General features: G+C 41.6%; 1 protein-coding gene across 12 annotated transcripts in view; it reads right to left on the bottom strand.

Annotated features, from left to right (window-relative positions):
- Positions 1-19,662, bottom strand: part of LOC124177322 (GTPase-activating Rap/Ran-GAP domain-like protein 3) — a 62,539-nt gene that overhangs the window by 30,424 nt on the left and 12,453 nt on the right. For 2 of the 12 annotated variants that reach the window (XM_046559551.1, XM_046559559.1), the window contains exons 1-2: positions 11,827-12,269; positions 10,646-11,375 (exon numbers count right to left, since the gene is read on the bottom strand). The exons of 5 other annotated variants lie outside the window; for them this stretch is intronic. In XM_046559551.1, coding sequence (XP_046415507.1) covers positions 10,646-10,968 — 323 coding nt within the window. In that variant the 5' untranslated portion in view covers positions 10,969-11,375; positions 11,827-12,269. Of the gene's footprint in view, positions 1-10,645; positions 11,779-11,826; positions 12,270-19,662 lie in introns of those variants that run through there. 5 more of the 12 variants (XM_046559547.1, XM_046559558.1, XM_046559546.1 and 2 more) reach the window with 5 other exon arrangements.

The raw sequence follows: 19,662 nt of genomic DNA, 5'->3' as shown, positions 1-19,662 counted from the left end.
TCACCAACGTGTATATTCAGGGGAACACGAGAGAAGTGCTAATGCGTAACCCGTACACTTATAGATCGTGCAGAATTCGTGTCTCATAGGCATAGGAAATTCGTTCTGCTTTGCTGGTTGGAGAAAATTTGGTTTACCTCAGGCGAACCGTCAACTAGTTTTTCCTCTCAACGGCCAATTCACAAAGCTTTTTTGTGGCTGCACGCAATGCAACTCCAATCAATCGAATAATTCATATTCGGATCGGTGTACGAGACTTTCCGCAGATGAAAGAAAATCGGCATGAATTTGGAGGAATGAGACATGGGAGCAGGGGAAATCGAATCGAAAAAATTTGGCGGTGTCGTTTTTTGTCGTTCTCAGTATCCCCGATTTAAGATACGAAGCCGCTGACGCGATATCATCAACCCTTTCGAATGGATCTCGGATTTTTGCGCCGTTGTGAAAATCTCCGGATTCGAGCCACTGCAGGGAGGATTTTTTTTCAGACAAGATGTTTATGGATTAAGTCGTACCTGCGGAAAATTCCTCTGCGATTATAAACACTAGAACTACCGAGGTAAAATGTAACATGAAGTAGGAATTTGAGAGTGAAATTGTAAAACCAGCGTTATAAAACAACAATAAAATTCAATATATTGCTCCTTTAACTATCGTTGTAAAAGTCACTACATCACTGCGGAAAAAGAATTTAACGTGAAGTACGAATTTTGTAATGAAATTGTAAAACCAATCATTTCGACTGGTCTGGTAGTTCTGTTGTGGAATTTCGTGTTTTACATAACAGATGTAAGGATTATACGTTTCCAAACCGTTTAAGGTAGCGCAACGATTTCACGATCGTCATGCAGACGTTTATGACGATCGTCCTCGATTGAACATTGAGGTTCAATCTTGAGAGTAGGTCAAGCAGCGAGCAATAAAATTACATCTGATAGTTCCAATTCTGGTTTCCTCAGCTATTCCGTACGTTGTAATATCCCCGACGTCGGGGAAGTTGGGTGCCGTCGGGCGTCGAACTCAAACTCACGGAGGACGCCTGGCGTCGCACCAACGAAACGCAGAGATTGTAACAAAACATCGTCTGGGTCAGGCGCAATGGCGCCACTTCGCGAACGGTTTACTATACATGTATATATGCGATGCATACTCCGTTCATCGAACTCTGAGGAGGTTTACAGCTACGAATTTATCCCCGAACGTGTTCCTTCTTTCAGATTGGGATACAGTTTATTCATACACGTACGATTTTCTCGTTTCCATTTCCGATTCGCGTCAGCTGTCCAAAGCTTTACCCGACAGAAGTGTACATATACATACATCAATTTATACTTTGCCCATAGGTTTTCGTACCTATATACGGATATTTATGGGTACGAATATACGAGCGCAAATTCCAAGAGAGAACAGGAATTGAAACACCGCGGAACCGTGACTTCTTTCCTCGCGATGATATGTTGCAGCTTCCATACCTATTCTGGCAAAATAGCAGATTACATCGGCGAGTTTTCACGACAGCTGGGTGAACTTTCCTATCCTACACTCCCTGCCCGCCTGACAAATGAGACTCGCGATTCGTATCACATCCGAAAGTTTATTACCCACCTTCTCGGTACCGACCGGCTCGAAGGAGTTTGGATAGTGGGTATTTTCCCGTCCTCTAACTTCCAAATTACTAAAAATCAACGCCAGGCTTTTTATAGGCGGAATTTAAATAACTGATTTCGCTCGGGTATATCCACTTCTTTTTTCACAAACTTTTTCCAATCTTTTCAGCCTCTTTAATTTTCTGCGAGTTTTCGACCGAGGGAAAGAAGAGCATTACTTTGCTTCAGCCGTACGATGCTTTGTGACTATTAATTCGCATCGTTGATTTATTTCAGTCAATCGTGAAGATTGATGTTGAATCTTTGACGGAAAAATGCCTCGAGTTTAATCGGGTTTCTAAAATTTTGGATGTGATGACTTTTGAAATTTTTCACATTCAGAATCGCCGATTCTTTTCCTACAGTTCATGTGATCCTGCAATTTTCGGGATGTTTGAGGCATGCAAATCGTAGATATGTCATTGGTTTGGAGTTTGGAATCGATGCAATTCCAGGTTTGAGAAGGATGTTATTTTTCAATCGGTAAATCAGACCCTGTCACAAGTCATCGTTCCTTGAATTGAATGAGAATATCGATTTGGGAAGAAGTTCCGGGTTGAAATGAAAGTTATAATTCAGACCACGCGACCGTTGGAGAAAATCTCTATGGATATTCAGATATCAAATTGGCCAAGAACACAGTCCAAACAATCTCGTATTCACTTATCTCCAAGAAATACTCCGCTAAAGGTACAAGGGATGGTAAAAAACTGGTAAGCTTGCGTATCTAGTTCAACTTGGTGTGGGGTTGAAGCGTCTGAGCAAACAGGTTTGAACGGTACTTTTGAAACTTGGTAAGTACGTTATACACCGCGTCATTCGTATACGTATATAGCTATTTGCATGTGTACAGCAGACTCGGCATTGCAAACTATTACCATTGTAGCTAACTTTAAACAAGCACGTCTTCGGCAGTTAGGATACCCCAGCTTTGCCACCCGCCTGGCAGTTTTAGTCAGCAAATCGCTAAAGTTGAAAATAAAGTGGCAATCCAACGTGTCCACGCGGTCGCGCGCGTCAGGTGTACTGAGTGGAAAATCTTTTCGAGGATGGCTGAAGATCTCGAAGGGATGAGAAACGACAACGTAAACTCTGCGGGGAGAATAGTTTAAAAACGAAAACAGAAAGAAATGTGAATTTAGTGAACGGTAGATTCTTCTTTCGGTGCTTCGCGAGGGAAACGATCATCGCGAAATGGTAACGGGTAAACCTACGGGTTATCAAAGAAACAACATCACGAGATAATATTTGCAGAACAATGAGGAGTGTAATGGCATGAAAGATGCAAATTATAGGACATGAAACTTTGCTGGACGAGGGGAATTTCAATTATCTTGTGCGAAGGATTTGAAGTTACCTTTGGTAATCCGAACTGCTTTTAGAAATTCACGTTGGATTACACCTGTCGGATATAGGGATGTATACAACTATCTATCACGTGTACACAAATGGCTCCAACGAAACCCTTCTGGGCCTACATATATGTATACATAAGTAGTTACATGACAATGAAAGATTCACGTACAGAAAATGCTAAAATGTTCATGATAAAATCGTGGGATACTTATGTATTCATATATTCCGTATACCAGGAGCATTCTGTAGCTGATATTGTTCATGCTAGGGAAACGGTGACCTGCACTTAGAGAGTAAAGTGAGATTCAATCATGACTCGACTTCTCTTTCTTTCTTCTCCGTAAAAACCAGGATAAAACCACAGTCAGCGGTTTTGTTAAGCTCATTCAGTACTTAACGGCAGTAACCTTTCTGAAAGCGACCAATTAGCAATTTTGAAAAACAAAGAAACGAGATTTAGTGGCCATCAATTGATTTTGAAACAGGCAATCGTGGTTCGAAGAAAAAGAACAATACTCATCACTGCACAAACAGAAGACGGTTCGGAACAATGAACAAATTAGAGGTTAATTTTTTCTGTAAAAATTTCAATTGGCGATAACACCAATTGGTGTTCTAAAAACTTTTCTTTTCTTGATGAGTGATATTCATTTGTCTACGAATTTCACTTAGAGGGTGGACGAATTCTGAATTCCATAACATTTACTGCTCTGGGAGATGCATGAACGATTCGTACACAATCCATCGCAGACGAAATGTCAGGTTTTGTCGGGAGCCTAAATATTAATCACGTTATTAATTTCAGTAATTGAATGGAAAATGTAGTGAATTCTTTTACGTGACGTGATGTAATTGGTATCATAACTTTAGGCGTACGTTATGAATACAGAAGCCGTCCATAAATTATATAACGCTGATGGAACGACCTCCGTTATGCAATGTGATTTCCTGGTAAAAATTTCACAGCTATATTATTCGCCACGTTTTTATCATAAGGTTATAACAAAAAATGCCTTGCCATCTTTATTTTACAATTAGACCAATGGCTGCTGAAATACGGTGATAATAACGGCCTAATAAAATGTTATGCTATGCTGGAAAATGTATGAAATGTTAGGTAACACGGATAATAACGCCGATAAAAAAACCAGTTGAAAACGAGATCGAACTTTTTGAAATTTATGGAATTTTCGTTATAACGCATCTGTTTCATTGCGATAATCATTCCAAGACCTATATACAGTTACTTTTCTGGATTTATTCACTATTTCAGTAAAGCTACTGCATTATTGTACGCAATTTATCTGTTATTAATTAAATCATGCAAACTGAATTTTGCTGACCATTGGATGCCTCTTGGAAATGAACAAAGTCGTTCTTTCATATTCGCACCATGATTGTTGGACTTATGTCGTACACTGGTTCAATTTGATCCCGGTATTTTTTAGTATGACAAAAATATTACTGACCTCCTGGTAGGTAAGTGTTCTCCGACTACAGTTCGGATCGCGTTTGATGGTAACATTTTTTATCTCGCTGCAGTGGTTCGTAGGTACACGTAGTTCGTCAAGCTCCATCGGTTGGAAGTACAGAAATCTGTTTGAAAGCTCGAAGTGTTTCCGAGCTTTCCGTGTTTCGGTTCCTCTGTCAGGCGAGGCGTCGCTAACATCTGGGTTCTGCTTTACCTTTGCAATCTAAATCGATACTCAGCCCTCGGTTGTTCGTTCGCTGTCCAATTTTTTGGCGCTATTCGTAGCTTTAGCAGGAATAAAGTGTAACAATAAGCTTTGATTTGAAGGGGTATAGTTTTAACTGTTTCACGAATTATAACGATTTGAAAGTGACTAAAATCACCGGTTAAAGAGAAAAGTTTACAAGCTAAATAAGTTTTTGAAATCGCTACTTTGCTGAACATTTTCTACCTCATCTCGGGTTGTATCTTATCAGTAAGATTTATCACCCTCTGAAGTCGCTTAAACGCGGATAAAAACTTATTTTGAAGAAAAAGCGTGGATTCGTGTGGTGAATCCGACGTAGTTCAACCTTCGGTCTTAAATCACTTTCTGTCTAAAAGAACAACTCTCCAGGGAAATTTCCTTCTAATGAAAATGGTTAGTTACTTCATTTATTACATAATATTTGTATCGATCAGGTACGTGTAAACATATTCTTGTTTTCAGTCTCGTAAATCGCGCTGCAATTCAATAACAGAAATAGAAACAAGCCGTATGAAACCCGTATGTAACTTTCTGTCGTCGAGGGAGGGTTTGAAATCAAACATCCGTTGGTACGCTTGTGCTTTTTATCTCAAAAAAATTTCATCGCAGTAGCTCGAAATACAGATGCACCCCATGGGGCTCTGTTCAATTTCAAATAAAAGCAGTTCAAACACGGTTACACAGGCGCGTTTGAATTACGAATTCTTTATTTTCAACGGATATGGGGGGTCAAAGTGAAGCGCAACATTGCAGAATATTTGTTGCTTCATCGAGCAAAAGGTGAAGTCTAAACCGTTAAAGCAATAAAGGTCACCCAATTTGCTACATGGCTGCTGCCTAATATTATAAACGTAATATATGCACACGGTGCATACACAGGCTGATACTAATAGTGCTAGTTATATGCTGAAATAATAAATTAACACGATGTGCTGCGACGCGATTACGAGCTCGGCTGCCGCTAGCATCGACTACGACAAATATGCATTATAGCCTGCATGGATGCCGATAAATTGCATTACGCAAACATAATGCCCATAACCATCCGTTACGCTAAGTGAGAAAACTTTCCTCGGCGAATAATAATCTGCACCGATCCGGCAACCGTGTAGCAGCAATATAACGCGGGTTCGAGAGGATGATCCATCACGTTCAACGTTGAAAAAGTTTTCCGCTACGTTGTAAGATTTGAAAAATATATATCCATGTATCATTTCATCTATCAATTTGCGGAAATCGAATTTGGTGACATTGGACTCAACTTGACGAACGTTACATTGGCACCGGTTCACCACCATTTGTTACCATTTGTAGAAACCGAGTGAAAAACTGCCAGGGAAAGCCACTAGAATTCGAGTGGCTGTTTCGATAGGCGAACTTCCAAGTTCGTGACACGGTAGCTCGGGAGTAAAACGTCGGGAATAAATTGAGATCACGTATCAGCGGAATTGAAATAAATCTGCCAACTTTGGATAACGGTGATTGGATTTTGTCTACCTGTTTGAAATTTTAAGAGCGGGAAAAACCAGGCTTTTGATAGTTACGTGAGAGGTCACGGTCAAAATTTACACCGGAATCCTCAAACGCAGAGATCGATCATCGCGCGTAAGCTCGTCACGCTGGTTCGAACCTCTGTCAATATATTTTGTATACGTATTCGAGTAATTGCGGCAATGAAGTACGTAACGTCGACCCTTTGAGCTTTGCTCGGTTATAAAATAAACATACGAAATAACGTTGAGGAACGTTTCACGGGAAATCAGCTTCGGCCTGTAGTGTGCTGACAGGGAAAACGTGTAATGCAAGCTCCTTAACACCCGACCAAGATGGTGCCGTGTACTCGTACATACTTACGTGTTGCAGATTAATTTACAGTATGGTCATGTCGGAAATTTCTCCTCTCCGCGTGAAATGTATTATTCTCTCCTACATTGCGTGTAATCTTTAGAAAGGGTACAAGAGCACTCGAGTGTGTTACTGGCAAAAACACATCTGCGTCTTCCCAACTTCTCTGTGCAAACATTGTTACGTGACGTTCTTCGGACGACGGGACGCCAGAATTTCCATTCCAGACTTGTTTATTCTTATTATGAATTGTCGTATCATTTACGACAGCGCTCTTTGCGAGTAAAGTAATTAAAAGGTGCACCGTTGCAATACTGTAGGTATACGGTAAACGTTGTCAGTGGCAGTAATATCCTTCCAATTTGGATAAGCCTATACCTACAGAGAAAACACTTATTTCTCATGCGGATATTTAGTTATCGTCAAGTGAAAAATGAAATCATTCAGTTTCTTTTTTTATTTTGCTTGAAATAGTTTCACTTCATTCAAACAGAGCTACAAAAATTTAATTTGTGGTTAGTTGATTTCTTCCTTATTCCAAGTATACTCTGTTCGTGACGAATTCAAATCAATTTTTAACAAATAAAATATTTTACGCAAAGTTCACCTGTAGGTAAAAAGTTTTCTCAGTCCATTGTAACGGCATCGAAATCATTAGTCTTGTCCTCAGAATTTCGGGCAAGTCTCCAATTACCCAATTCACAGATTGCAGATATTTCCTTCACGATTTACCCCGGTTTTCCATGAATACAAATTCCGCATCACTGTGCGAACGTGCGTGTGAGTTCGTCGGTGGCATCGTTCAAGTTTACCTTTATTGCGACTATGCTAATGAATCAGGAAAATGGAGAAATAATCGGTGGCTCTTAGAATAATCATTTCGGACAGCCATGCGGGTGCCTGTGACAATTTATGAGTATTAGATATTCCGGTAATGATATAGGCATATAATGGATAGCCTGGCCCTTCTGCCAAATGTGACGCACGTGGAAGGTTTAATTTACAGTTCCCGTCTTTCTCATATCCTCTAATCTAGGGTTTTTGAGGACGCAATTTCCTTGTTCGACTATATCTTCACATACACGTAGGCAGCCAATATTACCACAAATTACAACGGGTCTCTATATACATATTATACATGTTTGGTGTCACTTCTGCTGTAATTATTGATAAAAATCTTGTCAGTTAGCTGTTATGCGCTAATGACGTCGAAATGAATTATAATTGCGCATGCATTCTCCGAATACGAAATAATACCACCATGTATGGGAACAATTTATTTCATTTAATTTGAAGCCGAGACGGAGAATGAAACATTTTCCCAGTGGAACGCGCGCGAGTAGAATCAGGAACTTTCGCAGGCACGTGTGCGTATCATAAAATTCATACTCCGTAATCGTGGAGTAGTACAAGGAACGCGCAAGACGTCAAATCCAATTATTACGATGTTATATAAACTCGGCGATACAAGATGTGAATATTGTAATTGGAAATTTTCTTTCACTCAGATCATCGGCGTTAATTAAAGTTATGAGAAAATGAAGGGTTCATAACATAAAATCAATTCCAGCCCTGACTGTACGATTTCTTATCTAGACTTCAGCAGGTTCACAGAAGCTCTTGAATACCCGAGTAATTTTATTTTACCACGAAATTGAAATGACATTGCGTTTATGCTAGAATTGAATCAGATCACGACGATGAAATTTTTTCTCGTTAAACATAACAACTCTTACTATTCGTGTTACACGCAGATCAATCCCGAAGTCCAGACATTCTCGAGTGTATAGCTCGGGTTTCTTGATACCCAAAGTTTCAACGTTCATTGTGGAATGCTAGGATTTGCATGCGAGCGAGTTCTCGGACGAGATTCTCGCCTCTCAGTTTCCCCTTGAGAGATTTACGTTTGACCGGTTGACCGCGAGACGGGTAAACCTACAATTTATGGGGCACAATTTGATGTGATCGAACACTGATCCAATTAGTTTTGATTGGTTCTATTTGCACGAGATATTCACTTTCACAGTCCGGCGTAGCTTCGTTCTAGCTTATCCACGATCCAAGTATTCGTTACCTGCAAATATACCGAGCATCGTTCAATTTTATTTTCCCGCCACGCTTGATCAGTTGAGTCAGTCTGTTAGTAACGATGAAAGAAATTATTGTACAAAACAGAGAAAGAGTTACGCAGGAGACGATCCTGTGCTGACATGACAGTATATAAACAGTTATTCGGAAACATCGCTGCAGGAAGTGGATAAACATAACCTGGTTAACAATAAACGTTATTTCAATAGATTACTTCGCACACAGCTGTCGATGCGCTTAAGTTATCAAAAGCGTTTACGTTCTTTCTTATGGAAATTCTTCCTTGTTCACCGAACCATGTTAGCGACCGATATTCATGGTACCTAGCTGCGTACTTCCTTCGATACAATTCAGATACCAATCAAACCGGTCGTTTAGTTTCGGTTAGTTTCGACAGATAAGTGGTGCAGTAACGTAACCAATTCGATACACCAATTTTCTATAGAAGAATATTCTAGTCATCAACTTTCAACGGCAGCCGCATCGTAACCCATTAATTACTAAAACAATTCCGCCCGTCGATTCGTTGCTAACGATAAAAACACCGTTTCGTACGTTTAGTATTTCTGCGCTCGTTCGTCTACTCATCAAACACGGAAAAACTTGTGCTTTCTTCAACTAGCCAAGAAGAGAATAACAGATTTGACGATCGATAGAGGGAAATGGTAATTCGTGTACGTGCGAGGAATTAATCATCGATAAGTTTGCTACTATTCGTAGGATTATTTTTTAGCGATTCTTTGAGGGAAATTGATTCATGATGTAATGGGAGAAGTTTCGTTACATGAGTCTTGAGTGCGAATGTGAATAATCACGGATCAGCAGCATGTCGGTGATAACATTCTGTGGTAATTCGTAGATCCGACGCGACGGATAAATGGATCGACCTAGAACGGTCGGGGGCAAATATTTGCGTTAATTTACCTATCCGAATTGTGTTCAAACACGAGGGTTCAACTTTATTAATAAAACGTTCAAATGGCCGTTTTGTTTACAGAAATGCTTATATGCGAAATGCAAAACTGGCGAATGCTGCAGGATGACGAGGTGTTCTTTTTGCCACCGATGTCAAAGTCTCCAATAACTGCCTGTGTATCTACTGTAACTTTTCACTGTCGCATCACCGTAATCCTTTTAATCAAATTTACCGTCTCACTAACATAAGGCAAAAGTTTGCTGCGAGTCCTCGGGTTACTAGTTTTTTATCGTAGTAAAAAAACGTATACATAATTCCAAATGCGGATCTGACAAAAAAGGGCTTCATGAAGTTTCTCGTCGAGATTTTTTGCTCATTAAAGAAGAACAAAGTACAGTTGTACGAATCAATTAGAATTATATAAGTGTGAGATCGTAACATTCTTGGTGATTGATTTTTTTCTCATAGCACAACTCGTACTCGGATATATGCATAAAAGATGCTCGGTTCCGTTGTTTTCCGAGCGAATGTTTTCACTCGGGATAACAAAAGATTTTTAATATTCACCGAGCTACAGCGGAGCGCTGACAGTGTAGGTGATGTATGTAACAATAGGATCCTTTCACGGCTCTCAAGTGATCTGAATACGAGAGAATCCTACAGGCTTCAAAGACGCTTATACTTGTTGCTTGTGAAATATCTAGGATTTGAAAAGCACTCGGAGTTTCCTAGGCGGAAATTATACGCTGATCTGCGCCAAGGCCCTGACAATGCATTCGGTACCACGCTCCAAGATCAAGCGCAGCTTAACGTGAAATCATTGACTGTAAATACAGGCGCTTAACAGACTCGCGGTAAAGGCGTGTGTTTCCAAAGATACGGGATATACTGCAGAGAGGATTGCAGGTTATTCATCGTCTGCAGCAGAAGATTTCATTCTCCGGCTGCGGATTGCCGTAAACAGACCATAAAGGGGAGACATACGTGTATGTACCTGCAGCGGAAACTCTGCCCGCTGTTACGATCTCGCACATCGGTGCCGCTTGTGGAGTTGCGTTTTCCATAGGCGTACTCACCTCGAAACCGCGATGGACAATGTCGTCTGGTGTAGGTGATGCAAAATGTCAGCAACCGCGCTCCGTCGCCGGTGACTTCTGGCCGTTCGTTTAGCCCGCGCATTGAACGTCAGGGCTCTCCTCAAGGGGCTCTCCTCCTCCGCCATTAGACCCACCTTTGCGCCCTTTTCGAACTCTCCAATGCTCCCCCATCTGGTTATCACTCCATGCTCGGTAGCTGTCCCGGTTCCGGTTCCGGTGGGCAGAGGAACCAGCGGCACCGGAATCACCCTCGGCAGACAAGATGCCTTCCTTGCATGGCTCACTCTTGCTGCTGGGTCCATTCCAAGCGCAGGTGATCCGAGGGTTCTTACGTCATGAGTTGCTTTTCCGTGACTTCCTCACTCGTCACGAAAGCTTATTTTCCTGAACGGGATTCTCCAGATTCAGCGGTTGGCTCGATCCCGGGTTGAATTTCTTACTGATTGTGAAACGAGAACGCCGAACCCGAGGCAATGAAACTGGATTTCTCAACTTTCTGCACTTCCCTGAGGAGGCGCTCTACTTCCGTTAATTATATCTTACACGTACGAGGATACGTTGGGAGATTATACCACTACTTCCTGCTCCTTGATTCCCGGCCTCCGGCGATATCTGTTCTAACTATCTTGCTGGGATACTGCAGGTTGATTCAACAGGGATCTAATCGTTGATGCTCAAGGTGGACTAACTCGGCAATGGCTGTTCAGCTCTGCAATATGGTTAAGAGTAGGATTATAACTAGAATGAACCTCTGTCTTAAGATGAGTTAACTAATTTTGAAATTGGAATACGCAATTACAATCTTGGCCCGAACAGCGTACATCAAGTGCGATTAGCAACGCTGATTAATGCAGTTCAGTTTTCCAAACGAATTTTTTGCACAGAATTCAGCACTTGATTTATGACGTCTCTTCTGCAAGAACACAACTGGTGTGGAGATATTCCGCGTATTTACATTTACAAAGGGTTATATTCCGGTCACTGTTATCAACAAACAAAAAACCAGGTCGAGACTCTCCGGTTAATTTGAATCTATAGTAGGTTATTTAAGTAACGTCGAGCACTATCTGCGAATAAGAAATTCACTCGGCTTGCCAGTTTTGAATATCAATGATCAAAAGTTCATTATCTTAATATGTTAGTTTCTTCTTAAAACTCACAGTTCTCATCAAATTTCACCAATGATTGCAGGCAATTTTTTCAGCATGGACCGAAAACTGGTAGTCAGTGTCGAGGCAACCCAACTTTAGCATCCGGTATGATTATACGCGTAGAAGTTGGTAACGTAGTTCAGAGTAGTTGTTTCCTCTGGGATGTGCCGAGGCACGTTTCGCCGGAAGTTTACACTGTAGTTTCAAGTCGCACCATAAAAGCATATCAAATGAGAATTTTCGGGCGTCGTCATTATAGCCTCTGTCACTCACTCACGTACAAGCTGGACTAACTTCCTTCTCCCAAGTTCCATTGTCGCTTTTCCGTTCCTGCGACACATAGAATCTCCCCAAAGAATTGATGCTCCACTTATTCAATACAGGTATGCCGGTTCACATGGGTGCACCGCACGTACAGCCCTAGCGGTTCTCGCTGCTAAATACGACGTGTTTCTCGCGCGCCAACACCATCCGATATGAGCCCGGCCTTTGGCCCTCGTTAAAGCTTTTACGCGGGGCTATGAAGAAGCGGTGCGCGAGTTTGCGAAATGCCCCGTCGATAGGCTGCTGCTTCTACAGGGGATCATTGGGTCGTTCAACGAGCCTCACCTAGTGTGCCTGGGTATAACGGGATATCGGACAGTGCGACGACGTGCACAAAACCTCGACAAACACCCGCCTCGCCGCTCAACAAGTGAAGCTTTGATCATCGGTTCACTCGCTTCTCTTCCATATACCGCGCACCAGATTCCCCCGTACAAACCACCACACCTTTCTCCCATCCCCTGACCAGCCTTTCCATTTTGCGGCTGGAAACTCTGTTGCATCCATATTTATTACTGAACATTGTATAGGTAGGTATACTCTGTTCACTAATATTATGGAATAATTTCAAAACACTTTTGCAGTGTCGGTATTGACTGTTTCTGTAAGCACCTGTTTATCTTATAACAGTGAAGGTTTAAGAAGCGAAAGAATTTTCCATAAAAATGCGAAATCATGGTTCGTTAATTTTTCTACACATTTCACTTCGTATTCCGAACAACTGCAGATTTGCAAGCAACATTCACCCCAGCATATATTTTTTCCAACGTCTGCGTATAAAGTTCGATTTCCGAGGCTGTGGACCGTGCGTAAGGTGCCCATTTCCGAACAGTGCGATAAAATGACGTTAACGCATACGCACAGCCTCAGTGCTCGGTCTTATACACTAGGACTTTCTTTGGCACATGCGCGCTTTCGAACAACTTAATTTTACGCATCGTACCATTCAGCATAAGTTATTTAACAGAAATAATATACGCTATCAACGGCTCCTTCCGTCATTTTGAAATCAAAATCTCCTTTACAGGTTTTGAAAAAAATGGCGTCTGTCACACGTGCGGACGGGCGATATCTGACTCGTGTGATTACACTAGTACTCGTACGATTGCAGCACTAGCTTTTGCGGCTTACGCTGCAAACTTCACACTCAACGGAAGTCGCCCACTTTCCTCACCAGTGACACAATATCCTACTTCGCACATTTCACTGTTCGGGGTGAAAAGAGTTTGAAAAGATAGCTCAAGGTTGTGGGTATGCGATATTCCAGTGCCGTTTTTCGTCTACCTATGAACTTTACTTCATCTTTTGACCATCTCTAACAAAGTTTTTCTTACGACGACAGATTTTACGATATATTTGTATTAAGTATATCGAAATCCGTGATAATAGCCGCAAGAATAGAAAATTTGTCGACGCAATTTGATCATACGCCACGAAGGATTCAATGGAGATCAAATTATACAGTCATAATGATTCCACGATATCTTTTGCTCTCCAGTTTATAATGCGAGTGAGTTTGACCTGGTTAAGAGCGCTTAATTGAATTTGCCAATCTTGATGGCCTAACCGAAAAGTTCGAATGCGTCTGAGGTACCATAATGGTGTGTGGTCATTCAATCCCCCCATGCACAATTCTTGGAAAGTGAATAAAATTTGAAGGGATAATTGTCCCGCTTAATTGACACTTTCATGCTCTGCAAGCTCTCGACTAACATTTTCTACGGGCGTTCAAACTTCTGCTTCTGAATTTCTGTGACTAAATTTCAAGAATGTAGCTCGTCTCCTACACACACTCTCCCTAATCTGTGTAAATGCTATAAAGTTGAAAAATGTTAGACCGTTTAGCCTTTCCCTTCGAAATACCACGGATTGGTGAAGGAGTGCTAATCAACGCTTGTTTTAACCGCTACTTTCCCTTAGATGTGAGAATTTATAGCTTATTAACTCTAACATAACGAAAAAGTTATGCTACCTCTTATCGGTGAAATTGTTATATTCTTGTCGATTGCAATTTACTGTGAAATATCTTTGTTGAATGAAAAGTTGAATGAATTAATGCTTAAACACCCTATCCCTGACACCACATACTCTACTCTAATATATTTTCAACACACATCACCTGTTCTTGCATAGATTTTTGTATTATCTCTGATAGACTTGACGACGAACAGTATCAAATGTCATCATTTTCAGACTAGGGTGGCTGAAATAATTCGCAGACCGAAGCCTCATGCGATATATATGTATAATTACCAAATTTGTTTGTAACATCATTACGAAACCTTCTATCATGGTATTCGAGGGTTGTAATTTGAACCTTGATGGCTACGGCTTACAGGCACTTTGTTCTGGTGTCAGGTTTACTTTTGATTAGGATTTCTCTAGGTATATCTGCACTAATTTTAGTATACTGGAATTAGGGGGAGCCCGTTTTTGGCGTTACTCGGAATCACCGTAACCCATTGCGCTATTACAGAATCTGGCACGCAAGTGTCTAGTAGGAGAAATGGTAAGCGTTTCGCAGCAAAAGCTCGCACGTACGAGGGAAGCAAAAAACTCTCAGCTTTGTAACTATGGTTACGTTTAATGCTGCATACCGAATTGTTGATCGTTTCATAACGTAATAGAATTGTAATTACTTGAATATTTCAATTTTCAACCGCGTCGTTTGAACCAGCGTACATTCAACCGTTTACGTATTCAAGTACTGATCGCTTCTGACTGGCGCGATAGAAATTTTGGGCGCACACATGCAGACACCTGTAATTACTGACGAACGCGACGGCGGTTGTTCTTGGTTAGTATAACATTAATCAAGTGACGAGGGTACGTGGCAGCTAATCCGGCACCGAGCCAACTTTCGGAATGTGAATCAATTCAAATTGGATTCAGAACTATTCGATTCGCGTGGTACAATATCGCAAAGCAGCTGGGCTTCATTATTGTGTACAAAAACTAGATTGGTACATTCCTAGAGTTGTTACAGGTTTCACGGACCGGGAAAACAGCCGGAGTCAATCAAAATCAAGGAAACTTTTTGAACCATTGTGCTAGGAAAAGTTCGGAGAATTTCATTATGCAAACACGGACCTTATAGTGGAATGGAATACGGTATCCACCTATGTTAACGCGACTGATGAACGATTGCAGCAAGACTTTTTTCCCATTCACGGTACGCGATGCGCTAAATTTACTTGTATAATTTTATGTCTCAAATAGCCCTAAATTCTGAAAGTGAATATCAATACGTACTACTTTACGATCATCATTCAAAGCGAGACTTATCCCAAGTCCGAATTTTGATAGCATTCGCTGTGAACAAGGGTTGACAGAAATGAATTAAACCGAGAATTTCAGTAGCAATAGTTCGTATAGAAACAACCCTGATTTCATATTCATGCATCGTTCGATCTTCTTATATCGTGGTTGTATTTTTCTTGGTTTTTTATTTACTTGTGTTTGAATATAGCGAAAAGTCTGACCGCTCGAAGATTGATGTCTCGTCTTATTCAACTCGCCTCAACGGATCATTTTTTTGGCAAGTCGAAATAGACGATTTCACGCACGTCTGCGCGACTCGCTGTATTATAAATTATTGAGGATGATTCGATCGCTATTTCTCTCAACGCTGCAGGGGATTAATTATTCATAGTGAGAAGGTCTCAACCGACATACTAATTCCTTTATATTTCAGTGACCCACCGACCTGAAATTTAATAATTAGCTGCGTTCACGAAGTTATCAATGTGGTCGATCTTTGACTTCCTACTTTCTTTACTTTCTTAGATCTTGAATTGGTGTTAAGTAACGCTCGTCATTAAGTAAAACACTAATAATTTTGTAACTAATTGCAATATAATTTTAAGTATTATCAGATACGAATATATTATACTAATGCCGGTGAAAATGTATGACCTCCATCGACATGGTTCACGTTTTGTTTGAAACTTCATGAGAAATGAAGTATTCTGTTTCTATTTCTGACAAAATATCGGAGAAAAATGAGGTTTAATTATTAGGTTGCTATGCAACTACAATCGAGATAGCATCACACGACGTTTTCCTGACGTAAATAAATCGATAGGTACAGAGCCTGGTTTCTGGCTTCATCCATAAATTCACCTTCACTTTCTCCTTTACCCTGATACTCGCATAAGGTAAGAGTACCAGGTATTGACCCTATCCTAGTTATTGACCTTTTTCGGTCGTATATGTATGAACCGTAGTTCTAAAATTATCAAAAAATAAATTTACAGTATCTAACCCTCTAGGAATTGTTTTTAGTCATCGAGAAATTCGCAATTTGTGCCGCTCATAGTTTAAAAAATGAAAGGAACAATAATTGGGTCTATACGTGTCTATAAATGGTACACTAACCTTAACTGTATTCTTTCCGCCGTTTCAAAGTCTGAGATATGTAGCAAGAAATCTATTCGAGTTTCGGCATCCAACGTGGAAGCAGCTTGAAACGATTCAGTGTCTTTCTTTCGTATCCACGTTTTTGGTTCCACTTCTTTGGGTCCCTTTCGTTTGGGCAAGTTTCGACCCAAGCTTTGAGCTGGTGTGTCGCTATAGCTTCGTTATGCCGGTGAAGTCGACGTTGTGGAATCGTTGGTCCTATAGGCTCAGCGTGTGAAGCCGATCGTGTAGATATTCGGATTTGGGCTACCGCGAGCGGCGACTCGCCGGGCAAAGTAATCGGAAGCGCTCGAGCTCTACTGACTTCCACTCGATCGGGCGTGCAGAAAGTCGCGGCGCCATGGGAATCGCGTTACGGTCAGAAAAAGGAAAAATGACGCGAAATAATGGCCACCGACGGCAAAGGGAAGAACGAAACAGAAGCCTCTCTTGTGAAATTGGACCGCGACCTGCCAACTTTTCTCCCCAAATATATATAGCAGCCTGTGCAGATTTTCCACTAATGTGACAAAGCCGCGATGTCAGGATCTTCCTTAACCGTATCTTATATCTATGTATAATGTAATTACTTCGTGCATGAATCACAGAGGTATAATTCGTACTGTCGTGACGCTGTACAGGGAAATAAAGTTGAACGTGTGAATTCGCTCGGGGTAACCGGAGTACCGGTTACTTCAGCGAATTTCACGAAATGGTGGACTGTGACTTTGTAATTATGACGCAGACATCCGAGTATTACATTTACCGGAAAGGTGAATATCAAGGGTCGGTAATTACGTACAAGCCTCTAAGAAGGAGTAGCCAACGTCATTTTCGATGAGAGAATGACAGGATCGGATTAACGTTGAGAGAAGTCAAACAACTATAATTTCTCCGCGATTTGCGTTGTCAAATTTCGGCATCCGATGGCCTAGTACCCTCGACTTTGGCGACTGTATCGCTGAACGTGGATTACACCAATCGGACCGTCGCACGTGAAGAAGGTCCGTCAAGATGATCGATCATCTAATCGCGATCGACCCACACCGCCTTGAGTGCCCAACAAACGATACATTCGATGGTTGCTCAGGGGTGACTGATTGATTACAAGGCTTTTTCACTGATGGTGTTTAATCTTCCGATACGAATGACGAGGCAATGTTAGTACAAGCTTTTTCTGCACTATCCTCGCACCAGATACTGGGAAACAGAATAGGAGTTGTGTAGAATTAGTAGTGAAACCACTTTTTAAGATGAATTTTACGACCAGCGTGTAATAGCACTGCTATTGAAGACGAGAATTTCATTCAAATCACGTTCGCTATATAATTGTACGGAAGCAAAGCGCTTGAGTGTAGCCTGAATTCAAGGGGTCGACCTGCGAATGCAATATTTACATAAGTATTCCTTTCATGCAAAATGGCCAAACAATACAAGGTCTTTGTTTGATAACGTCTCAACGCGTAACAAATGAAACACGTTTCGTGAAAAACGTATCTTGGATGACGCTAATGCAAAGCGTCGCTCAGACGACGCGACGTAATCACGAAGAGCGCGCTGGAATCCCGTTGAAAAATGTTTCTTGCTCCATGTACCACCTCACGGTTTCAAAACCCGATTTAAATATCCAGCGTCAACACAACCGAACCGGAGTCCTCGGGATTCGAAGAAAGCCCGATCTTCCTTCTGGCGGAATGCTGTCTGAAACGTCTGCTGGTCCCTTGATATGATCACGTGCTCAAGATACGATGTGTAAGCTCAATGGATCCTTACATTTGAGGGAGGTAAAAAGGCGGATGGCGAATCGCTTGATAAACCCGTTCTTGCTCAACGCGGAGAACGGGCAATCGGAAAATTCCGCGTCTAGCATAACGAATCTCACTTGATTCGCCGAGACGCGTCTGAAATTTAAAATAGCCTGGATAACCTGAAAGAGCACCCTTGTTCAGCGTACGCCACATCCTCTGACTCAGCATATTCTGCTTTTGAATCCCTGGTGGCAAATATCCTTCTTGTCATCGCGATCATCTATACCTATGCCCGCAGACATCGTCTTCGTGATAAATTTGAAGGATATTTCTCTCGAGGTGCGTTTTTCTCGAGTTGTCGACATCGATGTCGAAGCGACGGACGTCAATGGCCCCTTTAAAAAAAAGTGAGGGTGATACTCAACTGACTGATCGACCCCACAAGTCTTGTCGTTCACCTCATATTACCCCCCTTACATAATTTACTCTGGGTTTTGTTATTGGAGCAATTCCCCAGAGCGCTCGAACAAAAAAGTATCCCTTTTCAAGGTGTCGTATAAACTTTGTTAACGGACTACTTAGCCATGCGCGGAGCAGTTCATACGAGAATTTAGACAACGAATGCGAGTGTGTAGCTGGGATCGGCCAAACTGCCGGATGTGGTCCCAGTTTTCGTTTCAATTAGGCATACGAGTCGTGCATACGTGTGAGTCCAGGCCTGAAATGCTAGGAGTTGGTTGTTAATTAAAAAGAAAAAACTTTAATGGGATTCTCCGGCGTCAACCGCAATTAGCCTCTCGGGTGAAAGATGAAAAGGGGTGCAGGCCAGGCTAACGCCCACGAGTGACAGTAACACGCCTCTACCTGCACGCGTATATAATATTACCTTTCACGTTCCGTTTCGCGAGCCACTGGAACAGCGTGTGCTGAAGTTGAAATCTTTGCTTTTGACGGCACGACGACACCGATGCAGACAGTGAGACGATGGCACCAATTCAACTGCATGGTTTTTTCAGCCCTTTTTTCTCTTTCTCGACATCAAGAAGATACCTAACAGACCGTGCGGGACAGGATTAGGTCCAGGTTGCCGGGTGGCTGGACACGTGACTAATCGGGTGTCTAACGCTCTCGCTACGTCACCCGTGCAGCTTCGAGTGGGGTACGTAAAGCTCTTATCGCGGGTGGCTACAGCTTTTATGGAAATATGGTAAAAAGTATAATTTTCTTAGCGAAATGCACTTTTTTCAGAATAATTCAAGCTCGCACTTGCGCGAAATTCATATTTCCCTCGACTCGTGAGTTATTTAAAAACTCGGTGAATTCAATTGATCGATGAATATATTTGAATACATTACAGCTGCATGAGGCTTTACGC

The sequence above is a fragment of the Neodiprion fabricii genome, chromosome 3 (assembly GCF_021155785.1).
Source record: "Neodiprion fabricii isolate iyNeoFabr1 chromosome 3, iyNeoFabr1.1, whole genome shotgun sequence".
Taxonomy (NCBI): domain Eukaryota; kingdom Metazoa; phylum Arthropoda; class Insecta; order Hymenoptera; family Diprionidae; genus Neodiprion; species Neodiprion fabricii.
The sequence above is the reverse complement of the archived record's forward strand: the minus strand, read 5'-3'. Positions and strand labels throughout refer to the sequence as shown.